At 41.8% G+C, this 21,513-nt stretch overlaps 1 protein-coding gene across 2 annotated transcripts in view; it reads right to left on the reverse strand.

Moving 5' to 3' along the window:
• SLIT3 (slit guidance ligand 3) overlaps positions 1 to 21,513 on the reverse strand; it is a 533,501-nt gene that overhangs the window by 157,748 nt on the left and 354,240 nt on the right. For both annotated transcript variants that reach the window (XM_065690971.1, XM_065690970.1), the window contains 2 exons: positions 20,115 to 20,186; positions 6,104 to 6,175 (listed from right to left, as the gene is read on the reverse strand). In XM_065690971.1, coding sequence (XP_065547043.1) covers positions 6,104 to 6,175; positions 20,115 to 20,186 — 144 coding nt within the window. The remainder of the gene's footprint in view (positions 1 to 6,103; positions 6,176 to 20,114; positions 20,187 to 21,513) is intronic.

Below are 21,513 nucleotides of genomic sequence, written 5' to 3' on the forward strand. Positions count from 1 at the left end.
TCCAGCTTGGAGCACTGGCGTCAGAAGAGCTAATGAATTACAAGCTGACATACATACAAACTAGCTGTTGCTTTGGGAAGCTGCAAGCAGACAGGCTACAGAAGTGACACAGAAAAGGCAGATGCTGTTGCAGTCTTTCATTAGTGCTCAACTGTAATTGTATTTCTGTGCCTGGCAGATGCTGCTCGCTCACTTTAACAGCAGTTATTGAGTTTGGTAATATTATCACAATAGCAGCCTAAATGCAAAAATCCGAAGGAAAAAAAGCATGAGGCAAACAGCTTGAAAACAACTCTAAAGCTATTAAGTAGGACTGTGCAGAGAGCATTCTGTCCTGGACTAGAAGGACGAGGGCTGCATAGTATCTCTGCTGTAGCCAGGAATATCTTGAGTAACCAAGGGGAAAGTTCACATGTCATTTTGCTAAGAATTTAGAATCACAGAACCCAGAAATGTCATAGCTTGCAAAGGCCCTCCAGAGGTCATCTGCTTTGAAGACTGCCCAAAGCATGGCCAATTTATAGATATTCGATGCAGATATTTACTTTATCCGAGAAATAATTACTTCATCAGGTCACAGGTTAATTTGGACTGCCAGGAAGCTGGAGCAGATTCTGGTGCTGTCAGACTGCCCAAACCAGGCTGAGCTGCAAGGTCAGACCAGGCTGCTTTGAGTTTAACTCAGTCTGGTCTTTAAAATCTTCAAGGCCAGAGAACGCACAACAGCTTGCTCCACTGCTGGACTTGTGAAAACGTTTCCTCTTACACCTAGACAGAGTCTCTCTTTTAATGCTTGTTCACTCCAGGAGAAAAATGAAGAACTCCACGGAACATGAAGCTTTTATACGTCACTTAAAGCTCAGAAGATTGCTATGGGAAGGAAGAGAGGCTACTGTGCTATAAAGCACTTGGAAATGGAAAACTGTAATTTCTTTATTGTGACATTTATATACTGTTTAATGTTTAATGATGCATCACTCCTCAATCATGTTTATGTATCTACCAGTGTAATGTATACAATACAAAATAGTGGAATTCATGCACATTCCTCACAGTAATTTTGTATTTCTTTGTCTCTAAATATACTTTGTGTGAGCTTGTGCTTCACAGGATTTTCTCTGAGCTTCCAACAACCTCCAAAAGTATACAATTAATAACTGGTGGATTCTATTTTAAGCTCTTAAGTACTGGGATTCAACTCACAATTACAATTCAACACAAGCACTTCAAACTTGACAAATTTGCCATGGAGACATTTTCCAAGCAACCTCTCCAGAAGAGCTATGGCAGCACCAGGAATCTTGCTGTTCATCCAAGGAGAAACAGCCTAAAAAGCAGGCTAAAAATTACTGCTCAAAGCAAGATTTCACTGGTTTAATTTTGGGAAGACTGGTAATAGCAGCTCCTGACAGTACATCCATGACTTGCCACTTCATATTAGCCTATTTTAAACAAAGGTCAGCTGGAGTTGTAAATATGAGATCTAGCTCCCATTTTAACCCAGGTTAGACACTTGGATCTGGAGGTCTAATTTTTCACCACTTTTAAAGTTAGTTTGCCTGTCAGCATGTCAGACTTCAGGCACTAATATGATTATTGGTCTTTTCCAACTACACTACTGAGTTTTCCCTAATGATCAGACATTAGGAAAAAGAGGAGAAGGCTGTAAGCCTTGGCTTTGTTTTATGAGAGGGGAATACAACAAACCTCTCATTTTAATATATATGTAACCCAAGGGTGTATCTACTTCTAGCAACATCAAAACGGAGTCCACTATGGGGATTCTCTCTTGCCCAGCAAGCCATGGGGATCTCAACCATAAGACTTAGAATCAACACACCTGAGCACTTGTATGATCAGTAACTATGCAAAGTACATTTCCTCAAGGAAAAGGATTTATTGAAAACTGATACTTGCCACATATTAGAAAAATGAGGTTTCATCCCCCTATATTATTTTGCTATACAATCTCTTTAAACAGTACAGATTTTATGATACTTGTTCCAGGAAACAGAGCACTGCGAAGCATACAGTGTATAACCATAATAAAAAGGCTCCCAGAATGTTTGTTTTAATATGGTTGCAGAGAGGGTGTATTACTTAGATATGAAAAGCACTGGTTAACCAACTTTGTGCCCATTATCCACAGCTCGCTGTCCTGAGCCACTTAACCGCTGTTTCACAGCAGGCTGGCTCTGCATATTTGCTAGTCTGGGAGCAAGCAGAGCACCCATCAGCTTTATCTGCCACAGGGCTGCTGAGAAAGAAGGAGATACACAGTGTGATGTGGTGTCCCCTGCGCAGCGACCGGCAGAGGTCTGGCAAATTCAAGGGCTCCTGAAAGAGCTTGTCCGCATTCCAGGAAAAATGAAAGACAGGAGAGAATGACTTTTAAATATAGTCCAGTTTCTAGGCAGATCAAGGTTAGTCAAATGCCTCCTGGGCAGGAGTTCAAACTGGCCACATCTAATGGTTACTTGAAAACTTCCACCTTACACTGGAGCCCTTTTCATTCTTCTGATATGTAAATCCAAGTTATACACAAGATGATAATTAATCAAACACTATTTCACATCTTGGATGGATTGTTACCTCGGTGAAATGAGTTTCAATTTACTGTGAAAAAAAATCCCAAACCAAAAATCAGACTCCAGCTATCCCCTTCTGGAAAACAGTGTAGTTCCCTAAACCCCAAACGGACCTGAAATTCTCAGAAGACACTTGATCCAACCTGCTGAACAGAAGAATGCATGAGGCTAGGGTAGAGCAGTTACAGTAGCTTCCTAGTACCCTCTCTCCTGGCAACTTCAAACAGGATAAGGAGAATGACATAAAATCATAGAACCACAAAATGGTTTGGGTTGGAAAGGCCCTTAAGATCACCCAGTTCCAACCCCCCTGCCATGGGCAGGGATGCCTCACACTAACCCATCTCACCCAAGACTCCGTCCAACCTGGCCTTGAATACTGCCAGGGATGGAGCACTCACAGCTTCCTTGAGCAACCCATTCCAGTGCCTCACCACCCTCACAGTAAAGAACTTCCTTATATCTAAGCTGCTGTTCCCCAGAACAGACATGTAGTTGGACTTCTACAACAATGCTTGCTGCTGTGATGGTTACAATTGCATACACAGAAGGCATAAAATTTGGGAAATCAGCAAATTAACATAAATCCAATTGTAACTATTTATATGAGGGCTATTAACTACTTAAGATAGCTAATTGTAATGAAGATTTCAGAAGCAACATTTTAAATCAAACCTATGGGGATTAAAAACCCCCAACAAACCAACATAAACACCCCCACTTTCCACCAAAAAAACTTCATTGTCTAACCATGCCTGGCTAGTTTCTTGCCAAATATAATACAATATTAGCATACCCACCTCTGTCTTATATGTCAGAAATACAGAATTCTAGTGCTAGCTAGGTGGTCTAAAACTTGTTCTGATTTCTTCATTTCCCAGACACCAAAGCCAAATGGGGCAGCTGAAGATGCTGTCACGCCTGAGCTGAGCATTACTTTGCCCAGCTGCAGTGTTCCTGACATCAGTGGTACTGTCTGCAGATATAAGCCACTTACACAAACCAATTCTGTCAAAATAAAAGTGGAATAATCTGGACCTATACAGTGACAGGATATTTAAACAGAAGGAAAATGACATTTCTGAGAAACTCTGATGAGTCTTATCCAAACCAGTAAATAACAATATTACCTGCTCTGCAATTTCTTAGTAATTACTTTTCCTTCTAAATACAATCTGAACGGTTTTATAGAGGACCCACAATAATCCCTCTGCTGATTGTGTCCTGCTTTACCATAACACCAGCGCATTTTCAGAAATGCTTCAGCTTAGGAAATTAGACTGGCTACCAGGGTACCTTAATCAGAGCATTCTTATCAGTGTGTCTCCAGACTAATAAGAAGAAATCCAATCTAGAGCCCACTGAACACTAAATTAGATCTAATCATAGGGCACTCTTCCAACTGTTCAACAGCAGGTCTAAAACCAACGAATGCCATTTATTTTTTCTGGTATCCATTAAAGTGCTACAAGCAATCCATAATAGCTGCTTCAATGCCACAGCTGGAAACGTGTGCAGATATTTGTTTGCATTTAAAGCATGATCATTCATTGCTCTCCTTGCCAAAAGCTACTTTAAACACTTTCAAGAAGATCCAGAAAGGTTCTAGAGACACAATACTCTTGGAATCCCATAATAGACAACCTACTCACATCTTCATATTCTCAGCTTGAGAATGTTTAAAAGGTTGAAGTATGACACCTTTTAATGGCTCTCTGGCATATAGATTTTGCTAATTCAGATTGGAAAATGATTGCATCTTAGCTTAAACATGTAACGCACTGAAAGCCAGCACTATGTGCTGCGAAGACTATAGCATAAAGAAGTTGAAACTGGCTTAATGCTTTATGCAAAAGTTCTAGAACCACATTTTTATAGGACACCATTTCCATGTGTTGCGTATGTTTGTTTTCCTACTGGGAAAGGTCCTATCTGTTAAGTGTTCTGGGTTAGACAACTCAACTGTGTATCGCTTTGACCTTGCACCCATTAAACACTTGGGGGTGAAGACTATAATAAAGCTCAGATTTCTCTAATATAGTTTCTTTCTCAGAGATCAAAGTGAAAGTTAAATTTTAGTTTTCATTTTGGTTGCATCATCTTCACTGTACTGAGTACAGCCTGAGTCTGACAATGACTAACATGTCACTTATATCAGCATGTACCAAGTCCCAACTTTGAAGGACTTTCAAGCTTATTGCTCTCTCACAGGGCAAAGTACTTCCCCACTAAATACACAGTGCTCATTTACTGCACAGGCTGGCCACAAAGACACTGAAGTACAATGAACTGGTGAGGGGTGGGACAGGGAGAGGAAAAAGAGACAGAAAAAGTATGTGCAAAAGGTGAAGACAAATGAACTGGCGGTGTGCAGGAGGAGATAAACAGCTTTCAAGCTCAAGGGTTGTCACAATCAAACCAGGTGCACTCTTGCTTGTCTGTCTCTAGAACAGGGTATATTTGGATTTAAGATCTTACAGATAAATTACATGTCTGAGCAGTCCTTAACATATAGAGCAAGTAGTCCAGACTTCAGTTCTTCAGTGTTGCGCATGGATTTCTAACATAAATCTATGCTTATGTTTAGATAGCATGTGCAGCAAAGACTGCTAGCATAGAGTGATACATTCAATGGGAACCATGAACTTTTGAATATTCATTTCTGGTTATGTCAACACGGTAAGAAAGGCTTAAAATGGCATGTCTAAAAGTTACTTTATAAACATTATTGTTTGAGGGTAGAGGGTAGTGTGCAATCTAAACCAGAATTGATGAATTTATCATGTATCACCTTTACTTTCTGAGTGCATCATCCGTGATGGTAATCAGAATGTTAGCAATACACACATTAACTGCACTTCACTTCTGCTCTCTCTATTGACTGGCTGAAACAATAGCTGATTTCTCTCTTTTTGAAGGAGATACTGGTTCCCAATGTGATTATGAAGACAAGAGTGAGTGAAATTTGCAATTTCACATTTGGGTTAGGAAATTTGTTATGCTACATTAATAAATGCTGAAGAATGTATGAATACATCTTACCCTGCTCATGACTGTGCGTTAAATCACACATGGTATAAAATACTCTAACAATATATTGTGCAATTATTTCTCTTGCAACTAAGCCCCATTGCCATGTTGCTTACACATGCTTGTGACACAGTAGCCCTCAAGGATCTATTCAAGCACAAATGCTAAAGGTGTAAAAACAATCAGACGACATCCCCATCCACACATCATCTGGTGACCCAATTTCCTTTCTTGGACTTCACCAAGTCTTCATTTCCTCCCCACACCTAAATTCTCTATTATCCATTACACACACTGTGCTATAAAACTGTTGGCACCTTCCTTTTTTTCTTGAGCCCTTGCCTTCCTCTTGCCTGACAGAGAAACAACAGCCTAGCACATCCCAGTGAGTTTTCAGTGGAAAAGGTGATTATAATAATGTCAGAAGCTGAAAAAACAGTAAATCAAGCTAGGCTGTAAAATAAAGAGGAAGGGATCATACTCACAGCAGCTGCAGAGACACAAGATCATCAAAAAGGCCCTGGGGAATCTCTGTGATCTTGTTTCCATAGAGCACTCTGAAAGATTCAGGAAGACAAAATAAATAACAGACCAGTTTAGTGTCCTCCCACCTCTCTGCATTATCATCTTTATTGATCTTGTGCACCATGCCCAGGATCTGTGGGCATTTCATTTCACTACTTATCTCATTTGCTTTTCTAAGAGCACATGGTACTAAATGAGTCGTTATGATTCAGGCTTCGTCTGGTGTTGGAAAGCATTTTTAATGTAAAAACTGGACATTGTCCAACCCCCCTATCTGAAATATTTTTCAGTCTGCTGAGGGATTTTTTTTTTCCACCCTTTTTAGAAATATTTTAACCATTGAAAGACACACTGATGTAAAAACCTAGAATCCTGCTCAGCGATACTGAATTTAAAAGCCAGGGGAGCATAAGCTGGTTGTAGATAAAATTACATGTAAGTGAATCTCTTAAGATACAATAATTGGCATTAAATGTGACACAGGCACCACTGGATAAAATATTATGGCTTCACCAGCTGTTGTTACCATTTCAACCACCTAATGAAAGGAAATTCAACCTGAACTGGAAATAGACATATATTTCAGAAACTCAGAAATTATTTAGGTGGAGTTTGGTTATAAAAATCAGTAAAGACCATATATATACATAACCTGATATCCATTATTCACTTTTAATATTACAAATATTTCCCTTTTAATGGAAAAATGCACATTTCTTCAGAAAACAAACTAAAGGGAAAACCAGACAAACCCACCATTGTGCTAAGATGTGTTACCTAGAGATGAGAGCAGAATCGTATGTGACAGGCACACGTGAATTTCAATCACAGCTGAAGTATTTATTTGTGTCATTTCTGCAACTGGCAAAATTTGTCAAACCCAGGAAGTGAGTAGGAGCTTATGTGTGTCCTGGTAAATGGGAAGAAGATTTTCCTCCCTCTGAAAATTTTACTCCTTACCTAAACACTTTAATAGATTTCAAATAGGTAGAGCCAGTATTGATGTAATTTCAATGCTTTCTATAGGACACAGTAAATGGTTATAAAGCACCTCATGCCAAAACTTTTGTTGCTTATGTGCCATTAAACTTGTTAATTCCCTAACGTTTTAATGTGGAATAACATGTTAGCAATTAATCAACTAGCCATGTGAGGCTTGGCTGCTGCCTGAAATTCTGGCTTATGCTGTCTTTCAACATTTACAACATTAGGGTGGGCTGAACATAGTGAAAACCAAACACTCAGTGTGATGGACCATTTACAATACCCTCTGGCCTTCCCAGAGTATCACCACTTCAGTTTACTCTTCATCAGTCATTTGAACTGTATCACCTCTGTGGGAGAGTTCCCAGAACAGCTCTTTTCTGAGCCTAAATAAAATGAATCTAAATAAAATAACACCACTTAGATAGGAAAACTTAAACTTGAAACTTCATTTTTCAGTACTTTTGTAGTTTAGCAGGAACTGAACTCCTAACTCAAGAAACTAATGATCACCCAGCATTCTATTTTCTCTCAACACAAGTAACATAACTTCTCTCTATCTATGGCAGAGTCAGGAGGCTGGCTTTTCAATGTGCTGTTCCACTTAGTGGCTTTTTGTGAGTAATGTATGCTAGTACTGCTAAATTTTTCTGTTTCATGACTTCAGCTTCAGAAGACGCTCATGATTTCCTACTTTAACAAAATTTCATGCAATGTACATGGATTTTTATACTCTACCCCACACTAGACAGAAATGATGGCTGAGCTTTGAAAGGTCTAGCAGGTCCATTTAGGTAGCAGTTTCAAAGTCACTGAATTTCACTGGGCTCTAAACCAGCATTCAAATGCTGACTCTCAGACTTCTTTCTGAACACAGTAACTGATGTGAACCCCTGTATCAGGAAGCAAAACCTCCACAAATAAAATATAGAAGAGGTTAAAATGTTAATGCCCACAGAATCCAGTATGTTTCCACTTCAGTTTCGCCACTTTCTGAACATTTCTTTAGCAAGTGCATCATCTGTATACAAAGTTTAGATTCTAAGCTCTGTGATGTTGGATGAACATCTTCCTTAGTTTTGTGGAGTAGCAGGATCATCAATGCTGATCAGTAGTGTATAATAATACAGCATCAGAAAAGGACTTCAGAAGCTAAGCTCTACAAAATACCCATGGAAAGTAGAAATAAAAATCCGTATCCCAGATTAATGTACACTTATGTAAGGTAAAACATTAGAGAAATGTCAACACTCACACCCAGTGCAGTTGTTAATCATGGTACTACCAAATGCAAATAGCAAAATAAGACTCTTACTGGAGCAATTTTTCACTTTTACTGTAAGAGTTAGAAGGTCATAGTGCAGTGTTCCATTGAACTGAAAAGCCTGGATGTGTTTATACCTCCTCTTTATTATTTCGAGCAAAAGAAACCAGAATAAAATATCTTACAAAATAAAACAAAGCTTCAATTTTCAGAAGCCATGAAAAGAAAAGCAGCACTTCCCAACCTAATTGGGCTTATGTGCATGCGGCACATTAACACTGGAACAAATTAACAGCTAAACAAAAGTCAGTATGAGAGCTCAGGCACTTGTCTCTAATTCATATTCATGTTCAGCACTACACGGAGCCAAATTAGCTAATGCCATTGTCTGCCTGCCATGGCAGAGCTGGAGTCAAACGGTCCTACAGAAAGAAGCAAAGAGGAGGGGAGGGGAGATACATAATGCATTGCATCTCATTTCTTCAGCTCCTTATTTCCATTTCCTCTAATAAAAAGCACAGAAACTTTTGCTTTCCCCAGAGTTCTCATTTTGTCTAAGATAGGCAAGCATACTCATATCAACAAATAGGAATCTTGGTCAGGTTCTTGATCCAAAATGATTTTCTCCTAAATGTACCAAGTGCTGCACTGCTAACTACTAGGAATGAGCCAGCCTGCAGAAAGGACAGGCCAGGTTAGGTTAGGGACACCCCGTTACTGCAGCTGCTTTCCTGTATGTCCTGCCATTGGGTCCATCTCACTGCCGTGCACCAATATTTCCAGAACAGCAGCCTTAGGGAAAAGAGAAACCAAACAAACCCCCAGACAGAAAAAAACCTTCAAAAAGCCATAACAGGGACCTCAGCCAAGCCAATTAAAGAACTTCATTTAGATTTCCAATGCTATTACCAACAGGGATACATTTTAGGAGATCTGCCTATGGCATTACAAGTTGTAAAACTCTGTGTTCACTTCTACCCTTCAGATGTGTTGCAGGACATGCAGGTGTCCTGGCTCCTGTGCAAGCTTGGCACAGCAGCTCCACACAGCACAACCCTCCTCCTATCCCCTAGCACCTGACAGTTCAGACCCCAAGTATTTTTTTATTAAAAATACACTAACAAAGTTAGTATCTAATAAAATCAGCTCAGTAATTGCTGCCAATGGACAGCACATCAGTGAATCAGAATGACATTTCATAGAACACAAAAAAATTATGATACTTTTTATTGTGTGTTCTTGACTGTTCATTTGATTCTCAACTTTGCGGGGAGACCAAGTTAGCCACAGGTCTGACCAGCACCATTCACTGTTGGTTGGAGAAGGTATTGCCCTAAACATGATGCACATTATTGGAAGAAAGAGAAAAGGGAGCTGTAGCTTAAGTCTATATTCACAGAGCTAAACCTACAAGTAGTAACTAAAGACTAAGCAAGAACTGACTGAGAGACCAATAGGTATCCTTTTCCTTATTGTTCCTTTCTTTCTTTCCTCACCACATAAGAGTCTCTTTTACAAAGATGGAAACCGGTCCAAATGGGGAACACAGTCATAAGGATGTGCAAACGCATCAGACTTGCCAGTGCACATATTTTATCCTTGTCTTTTCCACGAGGCAGGTATATCCAATACCAGAATGACCAGTTTGAAGAGTCAGTCACTGTATTTTTAACTCAAACTTCTCACATTTTATTGCTGGTGGCTTTCTAACATAAGCAAGTTGCAGTTATAGCTCAGGAGCAGCTGAACCACCCGAGGGCTATATTCTGAGCAGCACGTAGAGCATCATCTCACCAGTTCCCAGCTAAACGCTTTCAGCATGGCCGCAAAGCACAAGCTGCAGCTCTTCAGAAGTACCTGGTGGACTGGCTCACAAATGGCAGCAGTTTTCAGGCTGCCGCCAACCTTCCAAACAATGCAACAACGCAGCTAAAGCACAGCCCCCTTGCTGCACTGCAAGGGCTGGAGAAGATCTCTGGAGGAAGCACCCTATTCAGTTGAAGAGTCATTATGGATCTTTAATGAGAAATCATACAAATATATAAAAGTCATAATGAGGCACTACGTTTCTGACGCCTGGGTCTGACATAGTGTTTTCATATTCCCTGAAAATGTATCTATTCCAAACCACAATATTAGATTTCCAATTAAACCACTGTCACAATTAAACTTCAAGTTTTGCAGATCAATCCAACTGATGTTCTAAGTAGTTTAAAGTGAAAATAGTCACTGCATAGATTCATCTAAAAGGCTGGGACATACCAGACAAAGAAAAGACTGGAAGCGCACATAGCAACGAGCATGTTACCTTGAGTGAGAATGTAATGAAGCATGTAACAAACTTTATCTTGAAACAGAAAAGTCTCACTGATTCTTCAGTGTAGACATTCCGACCTCTTGAACAATGTGAAAATTTGCAAAGACTTTCCCAACACACGGCCTTTCATACGCACTGAAGTTAACACACCACCTTCTGAGGCTGTGAAGCAGTAATTGCTGTGGTGTCTCTATTTCACGGTCCCTTGGTATACCTTACTTGCAAATGTAGCTGCAATTCAGCTGCTTCGTTAAGTCAGATCCCAGAATACAGACATCTTCCCCTGGAAGGTGCCACAGAAATTTTTTGGGGTATGAAAGCCTACCACAGAATCCCTTACCCTGGACCATATGGTTTCCAGCTAAGTGTTGCTTTATTTTGGCTTGGCTGAAACATTCTTAACTGAAGTGTCAAATTTTGACTTTACGCAATGTCTTTTTCAGTCCTCAGAATGCTTTTAACTTTCCTTCAGACTATGAAAACAATTCTTGCTAGGAAGAATTACATTTCCCAAACTACGCACCATGGCACAGGCTCAATAAGAATTCAAGTCTTTTAAGAGGAGGAATTGACAGGGATAAAAACAGCAATAAATTTCTCATCTCTGAAAGAAATGTAGACATATAATTTTTTGTCCCTGCACTATTTCATATTTCTTCAGAACAAGTTAGGCTAAATAAATCTCCGTAAAACTATCCCAAGCAATTTGTTACCTTAAAATAAGTTTGGCAGTTATTGCAATAGACAGTGTTTTACTGCAGATTTCAAATCACCATGAATGACACGACATACATCATCACCCAGGAGATGATGTCTAAATGGGACTGCTATGTCAAAATCTAAGCTGTCTCTTGTCTTTGTGCCCAGGCTGATCTAAGCTTTTAAATTGTTCACTAGCTTAATTCAGTATATGAACAAAACCAGAGGAATTCTCCCTCTGCAGTGGTCTTAACTTTAATTCATTTAATTTAACACACTGAAGGCTTAGACTATTTTGTCATATCTCATAAAATGTCCCCAGACAGTCTGGATATGGCCTTCCAAACCTCCGTTTGTGGGAAGTCTACTGACCCCAAGAATAACATTTATCTTCGATACTATTAACAATAACCAAATGCTGATACAATTCTCTTGTTGATATTAGACAGATTTTGAGCTGATTAAATGCAAAATTAATTTACTTCAGAAAGTGCATGCAGCAATCTTGAAACATGAAACTCTTCATAACTTGGCCCCTATATTCCATGCTGAGTTATGAACCACTCCAATTCCAGCAAAGCTCTATTCTAACCATGTACAACATGTACCACAGCACATCATGCCCACTGTATAAACTGGGGGCAGTTACCCAGAAGGGCTAGGTCACTGCTCGGTCGGGCTGGGTATCGGTCGGCAGGTGGTGAGCAGTTGTATTCTCTTCCCTTGTTATTTCCCTTATCATTATTATCATTGGTGGTAGCAGCAGTGATTTGTGTTATACCTTAGTTACTGGACTGCTCTTATCTCAACCCGTGGGAGTTACATTCTTCCCATTCTCGTCCCCATCCCTCCAGGAGCAGGGGGAGAAAAGGGGAGGAGTGAGTGAACGGCTGTGTGGTTTTTCTGAATTACTGACTGGACTTAAACCATGACAACCAGGTACTAGCAGTAGAGCATTTCTCAAAGTTTTGCTCAGAATGAAGATAACACATTCTTTTGCAACCAACCAATTCTGCCACACTTCTCAAAGCAAGGGAATTATTTGCTCTCATATTTATGCGGAAAGAAGGATTGGACAGCAAGACTAATCCCTCCAACACAAAAGCCATGGCTACACTACCATGGCTCTCTCACATCTGTGCTGCCTATTGTCATTTTTAGATTAAAATAATTCTACGTTTCTCAGTTTGAATATTTCATATGGTCCCGAGCACTGCACTATCACTGCCTCTCACAGCCTTTAATATATACACCCTTGTATCACCTCTTTGAAACAGAGAAATACTTCTGCTTTTTCAAGTGGGGAGGCTTTGCTATAGACAAGCAGTTTATTTGTCCAACAGAGTCACTAGAATCATGCAACATAACTTCTTCCTCCCAGATCCCACAGGGGCATCTTTAACACTAAGGACCCTTTTCCCAACAACTCCCTCCATTCTCCACTAAGCTCTCCAAAACTCAAAACCAGCCTGGATCTTACTGTACCTTCAGTGTGGTCTGTAAGCAGGTTTGAAGTTTCCTCCATACCAAAAATACGCTAAGGGTCTAAGCCCTAGTACCTAAATATAGAAAGGGAACTTTGGACACTGTAGCAGAACTAAATCCTCAGCCCCAGAGCTGACCATGACTCACAGTGCCACTTCATGTGACACAATAAGGTGAAAAGGAAAGGCCAGAAAACTCCTGGAAGAAGAAAATATGTTCTTAAAGAAGAATGATTCCAGTTCCTTAGGAAAAAAAAAAAAAAAAAAAAAGAAGAAAAAGAAAAAAGCCCAAATACTTCTAAGAAAAATGAAGCAGAAGTTCCTTGCTCGCACAGTCCTTATATGAATAGGGAACAAAATCCCACTGATCCCACTGAAAAATGGGGCACGGAGAAGACAACTTCTTAACTTCTTTTCCCCTGAGTGTGAGAAATGGAGATGTCCTAAGTCCTTACAAGAACAAGGTTGCCTTTCTCTCGCTAAATGCAGAGAAAACTTAAGGTAGAAATGGCTTATTTAAAGTGTTAAGATTCTGTGACCTGTTTGACTCCCATAGGTGGATTTCCTGTTACAGAAAATACATAGATTTAAAATAAAAACTTATGACCTGCTAGCATATGGATCACTTTGCACTTTTAAAAGATTAAAGTTTTATACATTTCGGGGGAACTGCTTCTGTAATAAACATTCCTGTGCTTTGAAAACACAACTTTTTCTTCCATCCCTTCACAGAATCACAGAATCACAGAATCCCAAGGGTTGGAAGGGACCTAAAAAGATCATCTAGTCCAACCCCCCTGCAAGAGCAGGGTAACCTACAGTACATCACACAGGAACTTGTCCAGGCGGGCCTTGAATATCTCCAGTGTAGGAGACTCCACAACCCCCCTGGGCAGCCTGTTCCAGTGCTCTGTCACTCTTACAGTAAAGAAGTTCTTCCTGATGTTAACGTGGAACTTCCTATGTTCCAGTTTACACCCATTGCCCCTTGTCCTATCACTGGATATCACTGAAAAAAGCCTAGCTCCATCATCCTGACACCTACCCTTCACATATTTGTAAACACTGATGAGGTCACCCCTCAGTCTCCTCTTTTGCAAGCTAAAGAGACCCAGCTCCCTCAGCCTCTCCTCATAAGGGAGATGTTCCACTCCCTTAATCATCTTTGTGGCTCTGCGCTGGACTCCTTCAAGCAATTCCCTGTCCTTCTTGAACAGAGGGGCCCAGAACTGGACGCAATATTCCAGATGCGGCCTCACCAAGGCTGAGTAGAGGGGGAGGAGAACCTCTCTTGACCTACTAACCACTCCCTTTCTAATGCACCCTAAGATGCCATTTGCCTTCTTGGCCACAAGAGCACATTGCTGGCTCATGGTCATCCTCCTATCCACCAGGACCCCCAGGTCCCTTTCCCCTTCACTACTTTCCAGCAGATCAACCCCCAACCTGTACTGGTACATGGGGTTGTTCTTCCCCAGATGCAAGACTCTACACTTGCCCTTGTTAAATTTCATCAAGTTTCTCCCCGCCCAACTCTCCAGCCTGTCCAGGTCTCGCTGAATGGCAGCACAGTCCTCTGGTGTGTCAGCCACTCCTCCCAGTTTTGTGTCATCAGCAAACTTGCTGAGGGTGCACTCAGTTCCCTCATCCAGGTCATTGATGAAAATATTAAACAGCACCGGTCCCAGCACCGACCCCTGAGGAACTCCACTAGTCACAGACCTCCAGCTAGATTCTGCGCCATTGACCACAACTCTCTGCCTTCTTCCTTTCAACCAGTTCTCGATCCACCTCACTACTTGATCGTCAAGCCCACACTTCCTCAGCTTATCTATGAGGATGCTGTGGGAGACAGTATCAAATGCCTTACTGAAATCAAGAAAAACCACATCTACCGCTCTACCATCATCCCTCCACCTAGTCACTTCCTCATAGAAGGCTATAAGGTTGGTCATACATGACTTCCCCCTCATAAAACCATGTTGGCTGTTCTTAATGACCCCCTCATCCTTGATATGCCTAGTGATGGAGTCAAGAATAAGTTGTTCCATCATCTTTCCAGGGATGGAGGTAAGGCTGACCGGTCTATAATTACCCGGGTCCTCCTTCTTGCCCTTCTTATAGATTGGTGTGACCTTTGCCATCCGCCAATCCTCAGGCACCTCGCCCATTTCCCACGACTTACCAAAGATGATGGAAAGTGGCCTAGCAATGACCTCCGCCAGCTCCCTCAGCACCCGTGGGTGCATTCCATCCGGACCCATCGATTTACAGATGTCCAGTTTGCATAGCTGATCCCTAACCCAATCCTCATCTACCAAAGCAAACTCCTCCTTTGTCCTGACTCCTTCTGGGGCTATAGAAATCCGGGGCCCTCGGGGAGAGTCTGCAGGAGTAAAGACAGAGGCAAAGAAGGCATTCAGCACCTCTGCCTTCTTTATATCCTCTGTCTCCAGGGTACCCACTTCGTTCAGCAGTGGGCCTATATTGCCTCTTGTTTTAGTTTTATTTGCTATGTATTTGAAGAAGCCCTTTCTATTGTCTTTAACCCGACTAGCAAGATTGAGTTCCAAGGAGGCCTTAGCTGTCCTAATTGCCTCCCTACATCCTCTAACAACTGTCCTATATTCCTCCCAAGTGGCCAGCCCCTCCTTCCATAATCCATAGATTCTCCTTTTCCACTTGAGTTTGCCCAGCAGCTCCTTGTTTAACCACGCCGGTCTCCTAGATCCCTTACTTGACTTCCTACTCATTGGGATGCTCCGATCCTGAGCTTGGAAGAAGCGGTCCTTGAATGCTAACCAACTATCTTGAGCCCCTTTACCGCCTAGTACACTTTCCCATGAGACTTCCCTTAGCAGTTGACTGAAGAGGCCAAAGTTGGCCCTTCGGAAATCCAGAACTGTGGCTTTGCTAGGTATTCTATTCCTCCCACACAGGATCCTAAACTCCACCATCTCATGGTCACTGCAGCCAAGGCTGCCATTGACCGTCACCACTTCGACCAAACCCTCCTTGTTGGCGAGTACTAAATCTAGCAGCGCTGCTCCCCTAGTTGGTACGTCCACCATTTGCATTAAGAAATTATCATCAATGCACTCGAGGAACCTCCTAGACTGTGAATGACTGGCTGTGTGAGTCTTCCAGCAAATATCGGGGTAATTAAAGTCCCCCACGACGACTAAGGCATGTAGTCGCGAGGCTACTTCCAGTTGCCTGTAGAAAGCCTCATCAACTCCTTCGTGCTGATCAGGAGGTCTGTAATAGACCCCCACAACTGTATCACCCGTGCCAGTCAGCCCCTTGATTCGTACCCACAGACATTCCACTTGCTCCTCATCCGACCCCGGACAGAACTCAATACATTCTAGTTGCTCTCTCACGTAAAGAGCAACTCCACCACCTCGCTTCGCTGACCTATCTTTCCTAAAAAGGACATAGCCATCCATGACCACATTCCAGTCATGTGAACTGTCCCACCATGTCTCTGTAATCGCCACTAGATCATAACCTTTAGCCCGCACACAGACTTCTAACTCCTCCTGTTTATTCCCCATGCTGCGTGCATTGGTGTACAGGCATTTCAGGGAGCCAGTCCTAGTACCTTTTTTCCCCTGCGGGACAGGGTCTAAAGAGCTATCCTTTCCCACAAGTGAAACAAGAGATTGATAGTCCTCCTTAGCCCGCCATCCTTCAATCCCTAGCATGTTCCTCTTGGGCTTGTCCCCAACAGGCCCAGTTAAATCCCCTCCCCCCTTCCTAACTAGTTTAAAGCCCTGTCAATAAGCCCTGCTAACTCCTGCCCCAAAACCCTTTTTTTTCTCTGGGACTGGTGTATCCCGCCTGTCACCAGCAAACCAGGTGTCCCATACAGCAGCCCGTGACTGAAAAACCCAAACCCCTGCCTTTGGCACCAGTCACGTAGCCATACATTAACCTGCAGAGTCTTCTTATATATCCCTTCACCCTCGCTTGCAACAGGTATGGAGGCAAACACCACTTGCGCTCCAGACCCTTTAACCAGCCGTCCCAGGGCCCTGTAGTCTCTCTTCATTGCCCTTACGTTCCTCGTAATAATTTCGTCACTGCCAACCTGAAAAACCAGCAGTGGGTAGTAGGGCTAGTCACTCACCCACATGCCTCAGAACTTCCCCAACCAAGAAGAAAAGAAGAGTAATTGTGGTGGGTGACTCCCTTCTGAGGGGAACAGAAGGGCCCATTTGTCGACCGGATCCACCACACAGGGAGGTCTGCTGCCTGCCTGGGGCTCGGATTAGAGATGTTAAAAAGAAGCTCTCTGAACTGGTGCAGCCGTCTGACTTCATAGGTACAATAGGCAGAGCACTCTGAGAAATAGTTCTGCCTGGAAACACTACCCTAAGTTCGCTTCAGAAGAAAGTGGAGCAGCAACCCACTATACATAGGGCTCCATTAGCCAGCCAGACTAACAATGTTGGCTGTCTTCCAGAGAAGCACTTTCACTCTCCTAGACCCATAGGGAGCACTGCAATTGCATGAGAGCAGGGAGTAAAGGGAGGAGCAGAAAATGGGAATAATGAGGGAGGGAAAGGCGCGGATTTTAGGCACTACAGCAGTACTTCATTTTTAACGAAGACCAAGTTGCTTACTTCCATTTGTGCATTAGCATTTTCCTCTCCTTTCTTTGTATTTTAACTCAGCTAGCTGAGAAGTCCAGCTGCTCTGGCAGAGATGAAACCTCAATGGTGCCTCATTAAAATGTATGCCACCAGTCACATTTGACTTACATACATGAAAAATAACAGTTTCTCTCCACTGAGCTGAAGCATTGTATGCAGAGCAGCCTTCCTTCAGGGCATGCAGCTGACTAAAGGTACTGGGGCCTCAGGCACCAAAAAGACTGAGCCGCTTAAAAGAGAAAACACAGGTAAGCAAACCCTCTTACTTCATTTCTGCCTCCTTGCTCTTTCCCCTTAGGCAGTTTCATTGGGAGGGCTAGCACTTCAAAGGAGTCATCTTCTCTGGCACTTACTTGTCTTTCTAAGGTTGACAGAACTGCACTGGTGGTTAGAGCAGAGATCAGATGAAAGAAGATCCTCTGCTTTTCAGAAGTAGAAACCTGGCAGAGGTTTCTTCAGAGAAACCCAGCTTCTACAGAAGAGCAGATAATCTTGCTCCATGACGATATCTAGGGTTCAGAAACTGGAACACCTACACAAGTGACCAGCAGGGAAAAACCTGCCAGAGGTCTGGGTGACAGCTCATGAAACTAACTCTTGTCAATCAGTCACAGGGAAAACACTTGTAAGACCTACTTGCAATGAACAGCAAGAGTAAAACCTGTCAAAGAAAGTAAAAGCCAATGGCAAGCACCGTGGACAACTGAACCTAGAGGAGGAGGCTGACAGTTTCAAGGCTGGAGTCAATACTGTCCTAGAAACCAGTCTGACAGACAAAGGAGAAACAGACTGTGTTACACCAGCTTTGTGTGGCTGCAGAGGGAAGAAACTGAGGCAAACACTGAACAAAGGAAAGACTGCTCAGAGGCAATACCTTTCCTGTGCTGCGTCTCGTCTCTCTCCCCTCTCTTTTCCCCCTTGGAAATTCCTACCATTAGCTTCAGCACTATATTACCCACTTGGATATAAACATATTCAAACATCATTTACTTAAAATATAATTTTGGATGACTGGGCAGAGAATACACAGTCGTTTCACTTGCTTCTGTATGCAAGTCAAAACACTATAAATTCCCACCCAGTTTATATTCTCATTTCCTCTCTGTCCATTCTGACGTGTTCTGTCCCTCTCCTGAGGCCACCTGGGAGTATCTGAATTAGCTACAGCTAAAGCTGAATAACTTCTGCATTGGCAAGTCAAGCAGTAGAAATGTCTTGCCTGTCCAGCTTGCTCCTAGCCAGAAGGTTTGCCAATACCAGAAAGCTGTAGCATTGCAACGTCAGCAGTAGTTTCATACTAAGCCAGAACTGTAGTGCTCAGTAAATGTCATTCTCTTACTGAATTGTTTCCAGGCAGCATTGGGGGATTTGACCATTTCCACAGCATGTTGAATAACACTGCCCTGACTACTCAACAAAGGCTAGCAACACTTAATATATATTTCTGGCATTCTCCCAGCTGGATTCAGGGCACAAAAAAAGGCCCATCCTTCTGCAATCTGGCTCAGAGTGTACTGCAACATATAAGTGTAGTACTGAATGAACTTCTAATATTAGCACTAGTCAACAAGTTATATAGGGGGTTTGAGTTTTCCAGTATTCAGAGAATAAAATTACTGCAGCTTTTAGAAATAAACTACATCCTTAAAAATAAAACTGTGCTACATGAATATTAATGAACTAAATGTTTTAAAACTGTCTTTACTACTAATGCAGGCAAATATTATTCCAGTTGAGCTTACCCTCTTCGCTTAACCTGGGGCTCTTTCTAACACTCTATTCTACTTCATTCTCCATATGCAGCTTCTGACCTTGCATTGCTCCTTTTACCCATTAAAAGCTCCACTGTTTTAATAGTGCTATGGGTAGCTAGGTTGAAATATAGCTGCATTTAAATTCAACTTGGTACTAAAACAGTTTCTGTGTTCTATAAAGAGAAAGGAATGGTTGTCAAGAGATCCTGCCTTCCTTTTATCTTTTGTATGGAGTCATATTTTAGTCCTCTTCCAGCTTAATAAAGTAGTAATTACAGCTAAGAAATAGAAACATTTTCTTAAGGGCTTAGGTTTTTCCATCACTAGCTTGAAAAAAACCCAAACCCAAAACCCAATAAAACCAAATAAAAAATTCACAAAAAAGTGCAATCTCAGGTCTTTAACACAGGAGAAAAATTAAGCAAGGAAGAATTCCTCCTAACTCCTCCCTGATGAACACCGCCAAACAGTGTCTGAGCTACTAAGAGGGTTTTGTGTGCCATGATGACTTGGGGGCCATGGATTAGCCTGCAGGTGCACATGTACAGCGTATCAACCGAAGCACTGATTTGAAGAAGTGAACAAATCAGTAACCTTGGGGTGTTCATCCACAAAAGAACTTACTAGAGATGTGTAAACAGTTCTTCCTAACCTTTGTGACCAGTGTTTCATTTGTAAAAGATCAGATACTTCACATAAGCTGGCAACTGCACACAGAAACGTAAGTTCTCGCAGACAGCACATTACCATCTTTATTTCCCTTACATGCAAGCTCTCCCCAAATGCCCATTCAGTTCTATTTTCTACTTACAGTGAAATGAGAGACTTCAAGCCTTTGAATGCATCAGGCGCAATGTCAGAGATTTGATTCTTGCTGATGTCTCTGCAAAGAGAAGGGAGAATGAAACAAAACAAATTATAAACAGGATTTTGATGAAAACATTTCAGCTGTAGTTTACTGGAAGAAGGTACCTGATACAAACCCAGAATTAAACTATCATATTATGTTGGAGGAATTATGAACTACATAAGGACACAGATAGGTGAGTTGCAGGACCTATAAGAAAACCAGTCAGTACAACAGCCTCAATCAATAAGCAGCTCCCCCGTTAGTCAGGTCTTTCATTATATGGACATTGAGACAAAGAGCTTTATAAAGAGCTTTGAAGAACAATGGTGAAGTTGATAAAACCATCTTAAGAGCTATTAATAATGGAGATCTCATTGTGACTCTGTGGGATGGCCCTTAAGTATGAGGAGCAGCCTGTGACAAAGCATAAAGGTTGTCTGATGTTGGATGGCAGGAATGGAAGACTACTTTATAACAGTACAGAATCATATTTTGATTGTAAGTGAAATGACAGGTAAGGTGAGGAAAGGTTCAAATAGCTGAAATGTACTGGCAGGACATGCATTAAGGAAGATGATGCGATTAATGGCATGAGCATAGTGTAGGTGCCAGGGTAATGGCTTTTGTGGCAGCCAGACTGTTTGTCTACAAGAAGAAACTTTGTCATAAATGAGATGTAAAGATGAAAATATTCAGCATAAATACCAGAAATGTGGTATTTTCAAACAAAATTCCCATCAAAACTCTAGAAAATTCCACTGAGAGCTAGGCCCAATCTATATAAAACATTATCAATAATTCTTAGGATGAGAAAATACTTCTGAGGTAAGACTTCCTTTTCCCACACCATCTCTGTTTAACAGCAATAGGAAAGAGGATGGAAATAAAATACTCAGGCTCCAAATCCAAAGCAGGCACCAGTGCCACTGAGTACTTTGGCACTGCAGCTCTTTCGTTTTTAATGGCCTAGAGAAAACACGCAGCACAAAAGTCTACCATGACCTAGATCTGGTGAGGCAGGAAGGAAGAGGGTTGACCCAGCACTGCCAGGTCTCACTAGAGTTTTCAGATACTCTCAGATTGCCATTTTCAAGGGAAAGTGTGTTCCTGGTTTGGAAAATACCTGTCAATTTTAATTACAACCAACCACCTATACAAAGGCAAATACAGATTATGCCACAATTTCTTTATACATGGAGCCAAATTTATTACACTTGGGACCAGAGGCTCAGAATTGAGTGCCTCTACCGCTACTTGAAAGGAGGATGGAGCCAGGAAGTAGCTGGTGTCCCCTCCCAGTTAACAACTGACAGGAAAGAGGAAACAGCCAGGGGAGGTTTAGACAGAGGTGAGGAACAAT

The sequence above is a fragment of the Lathamus discolor genome, chromosome 10 (genome assembly GCF_037157495.1).
Source record: "Lathamus discolor isolate bLatDis1 chromosome 10, bLatDis1.hap1, whole genome shotgun sequence".
NCBI classification, from domain to species: domain Eukaryota; kingdom Metazoa; phylum Chordata; class Aves; order Psittaciformes; family Psittacidae; genus Lathamus; species Lathamus discolor.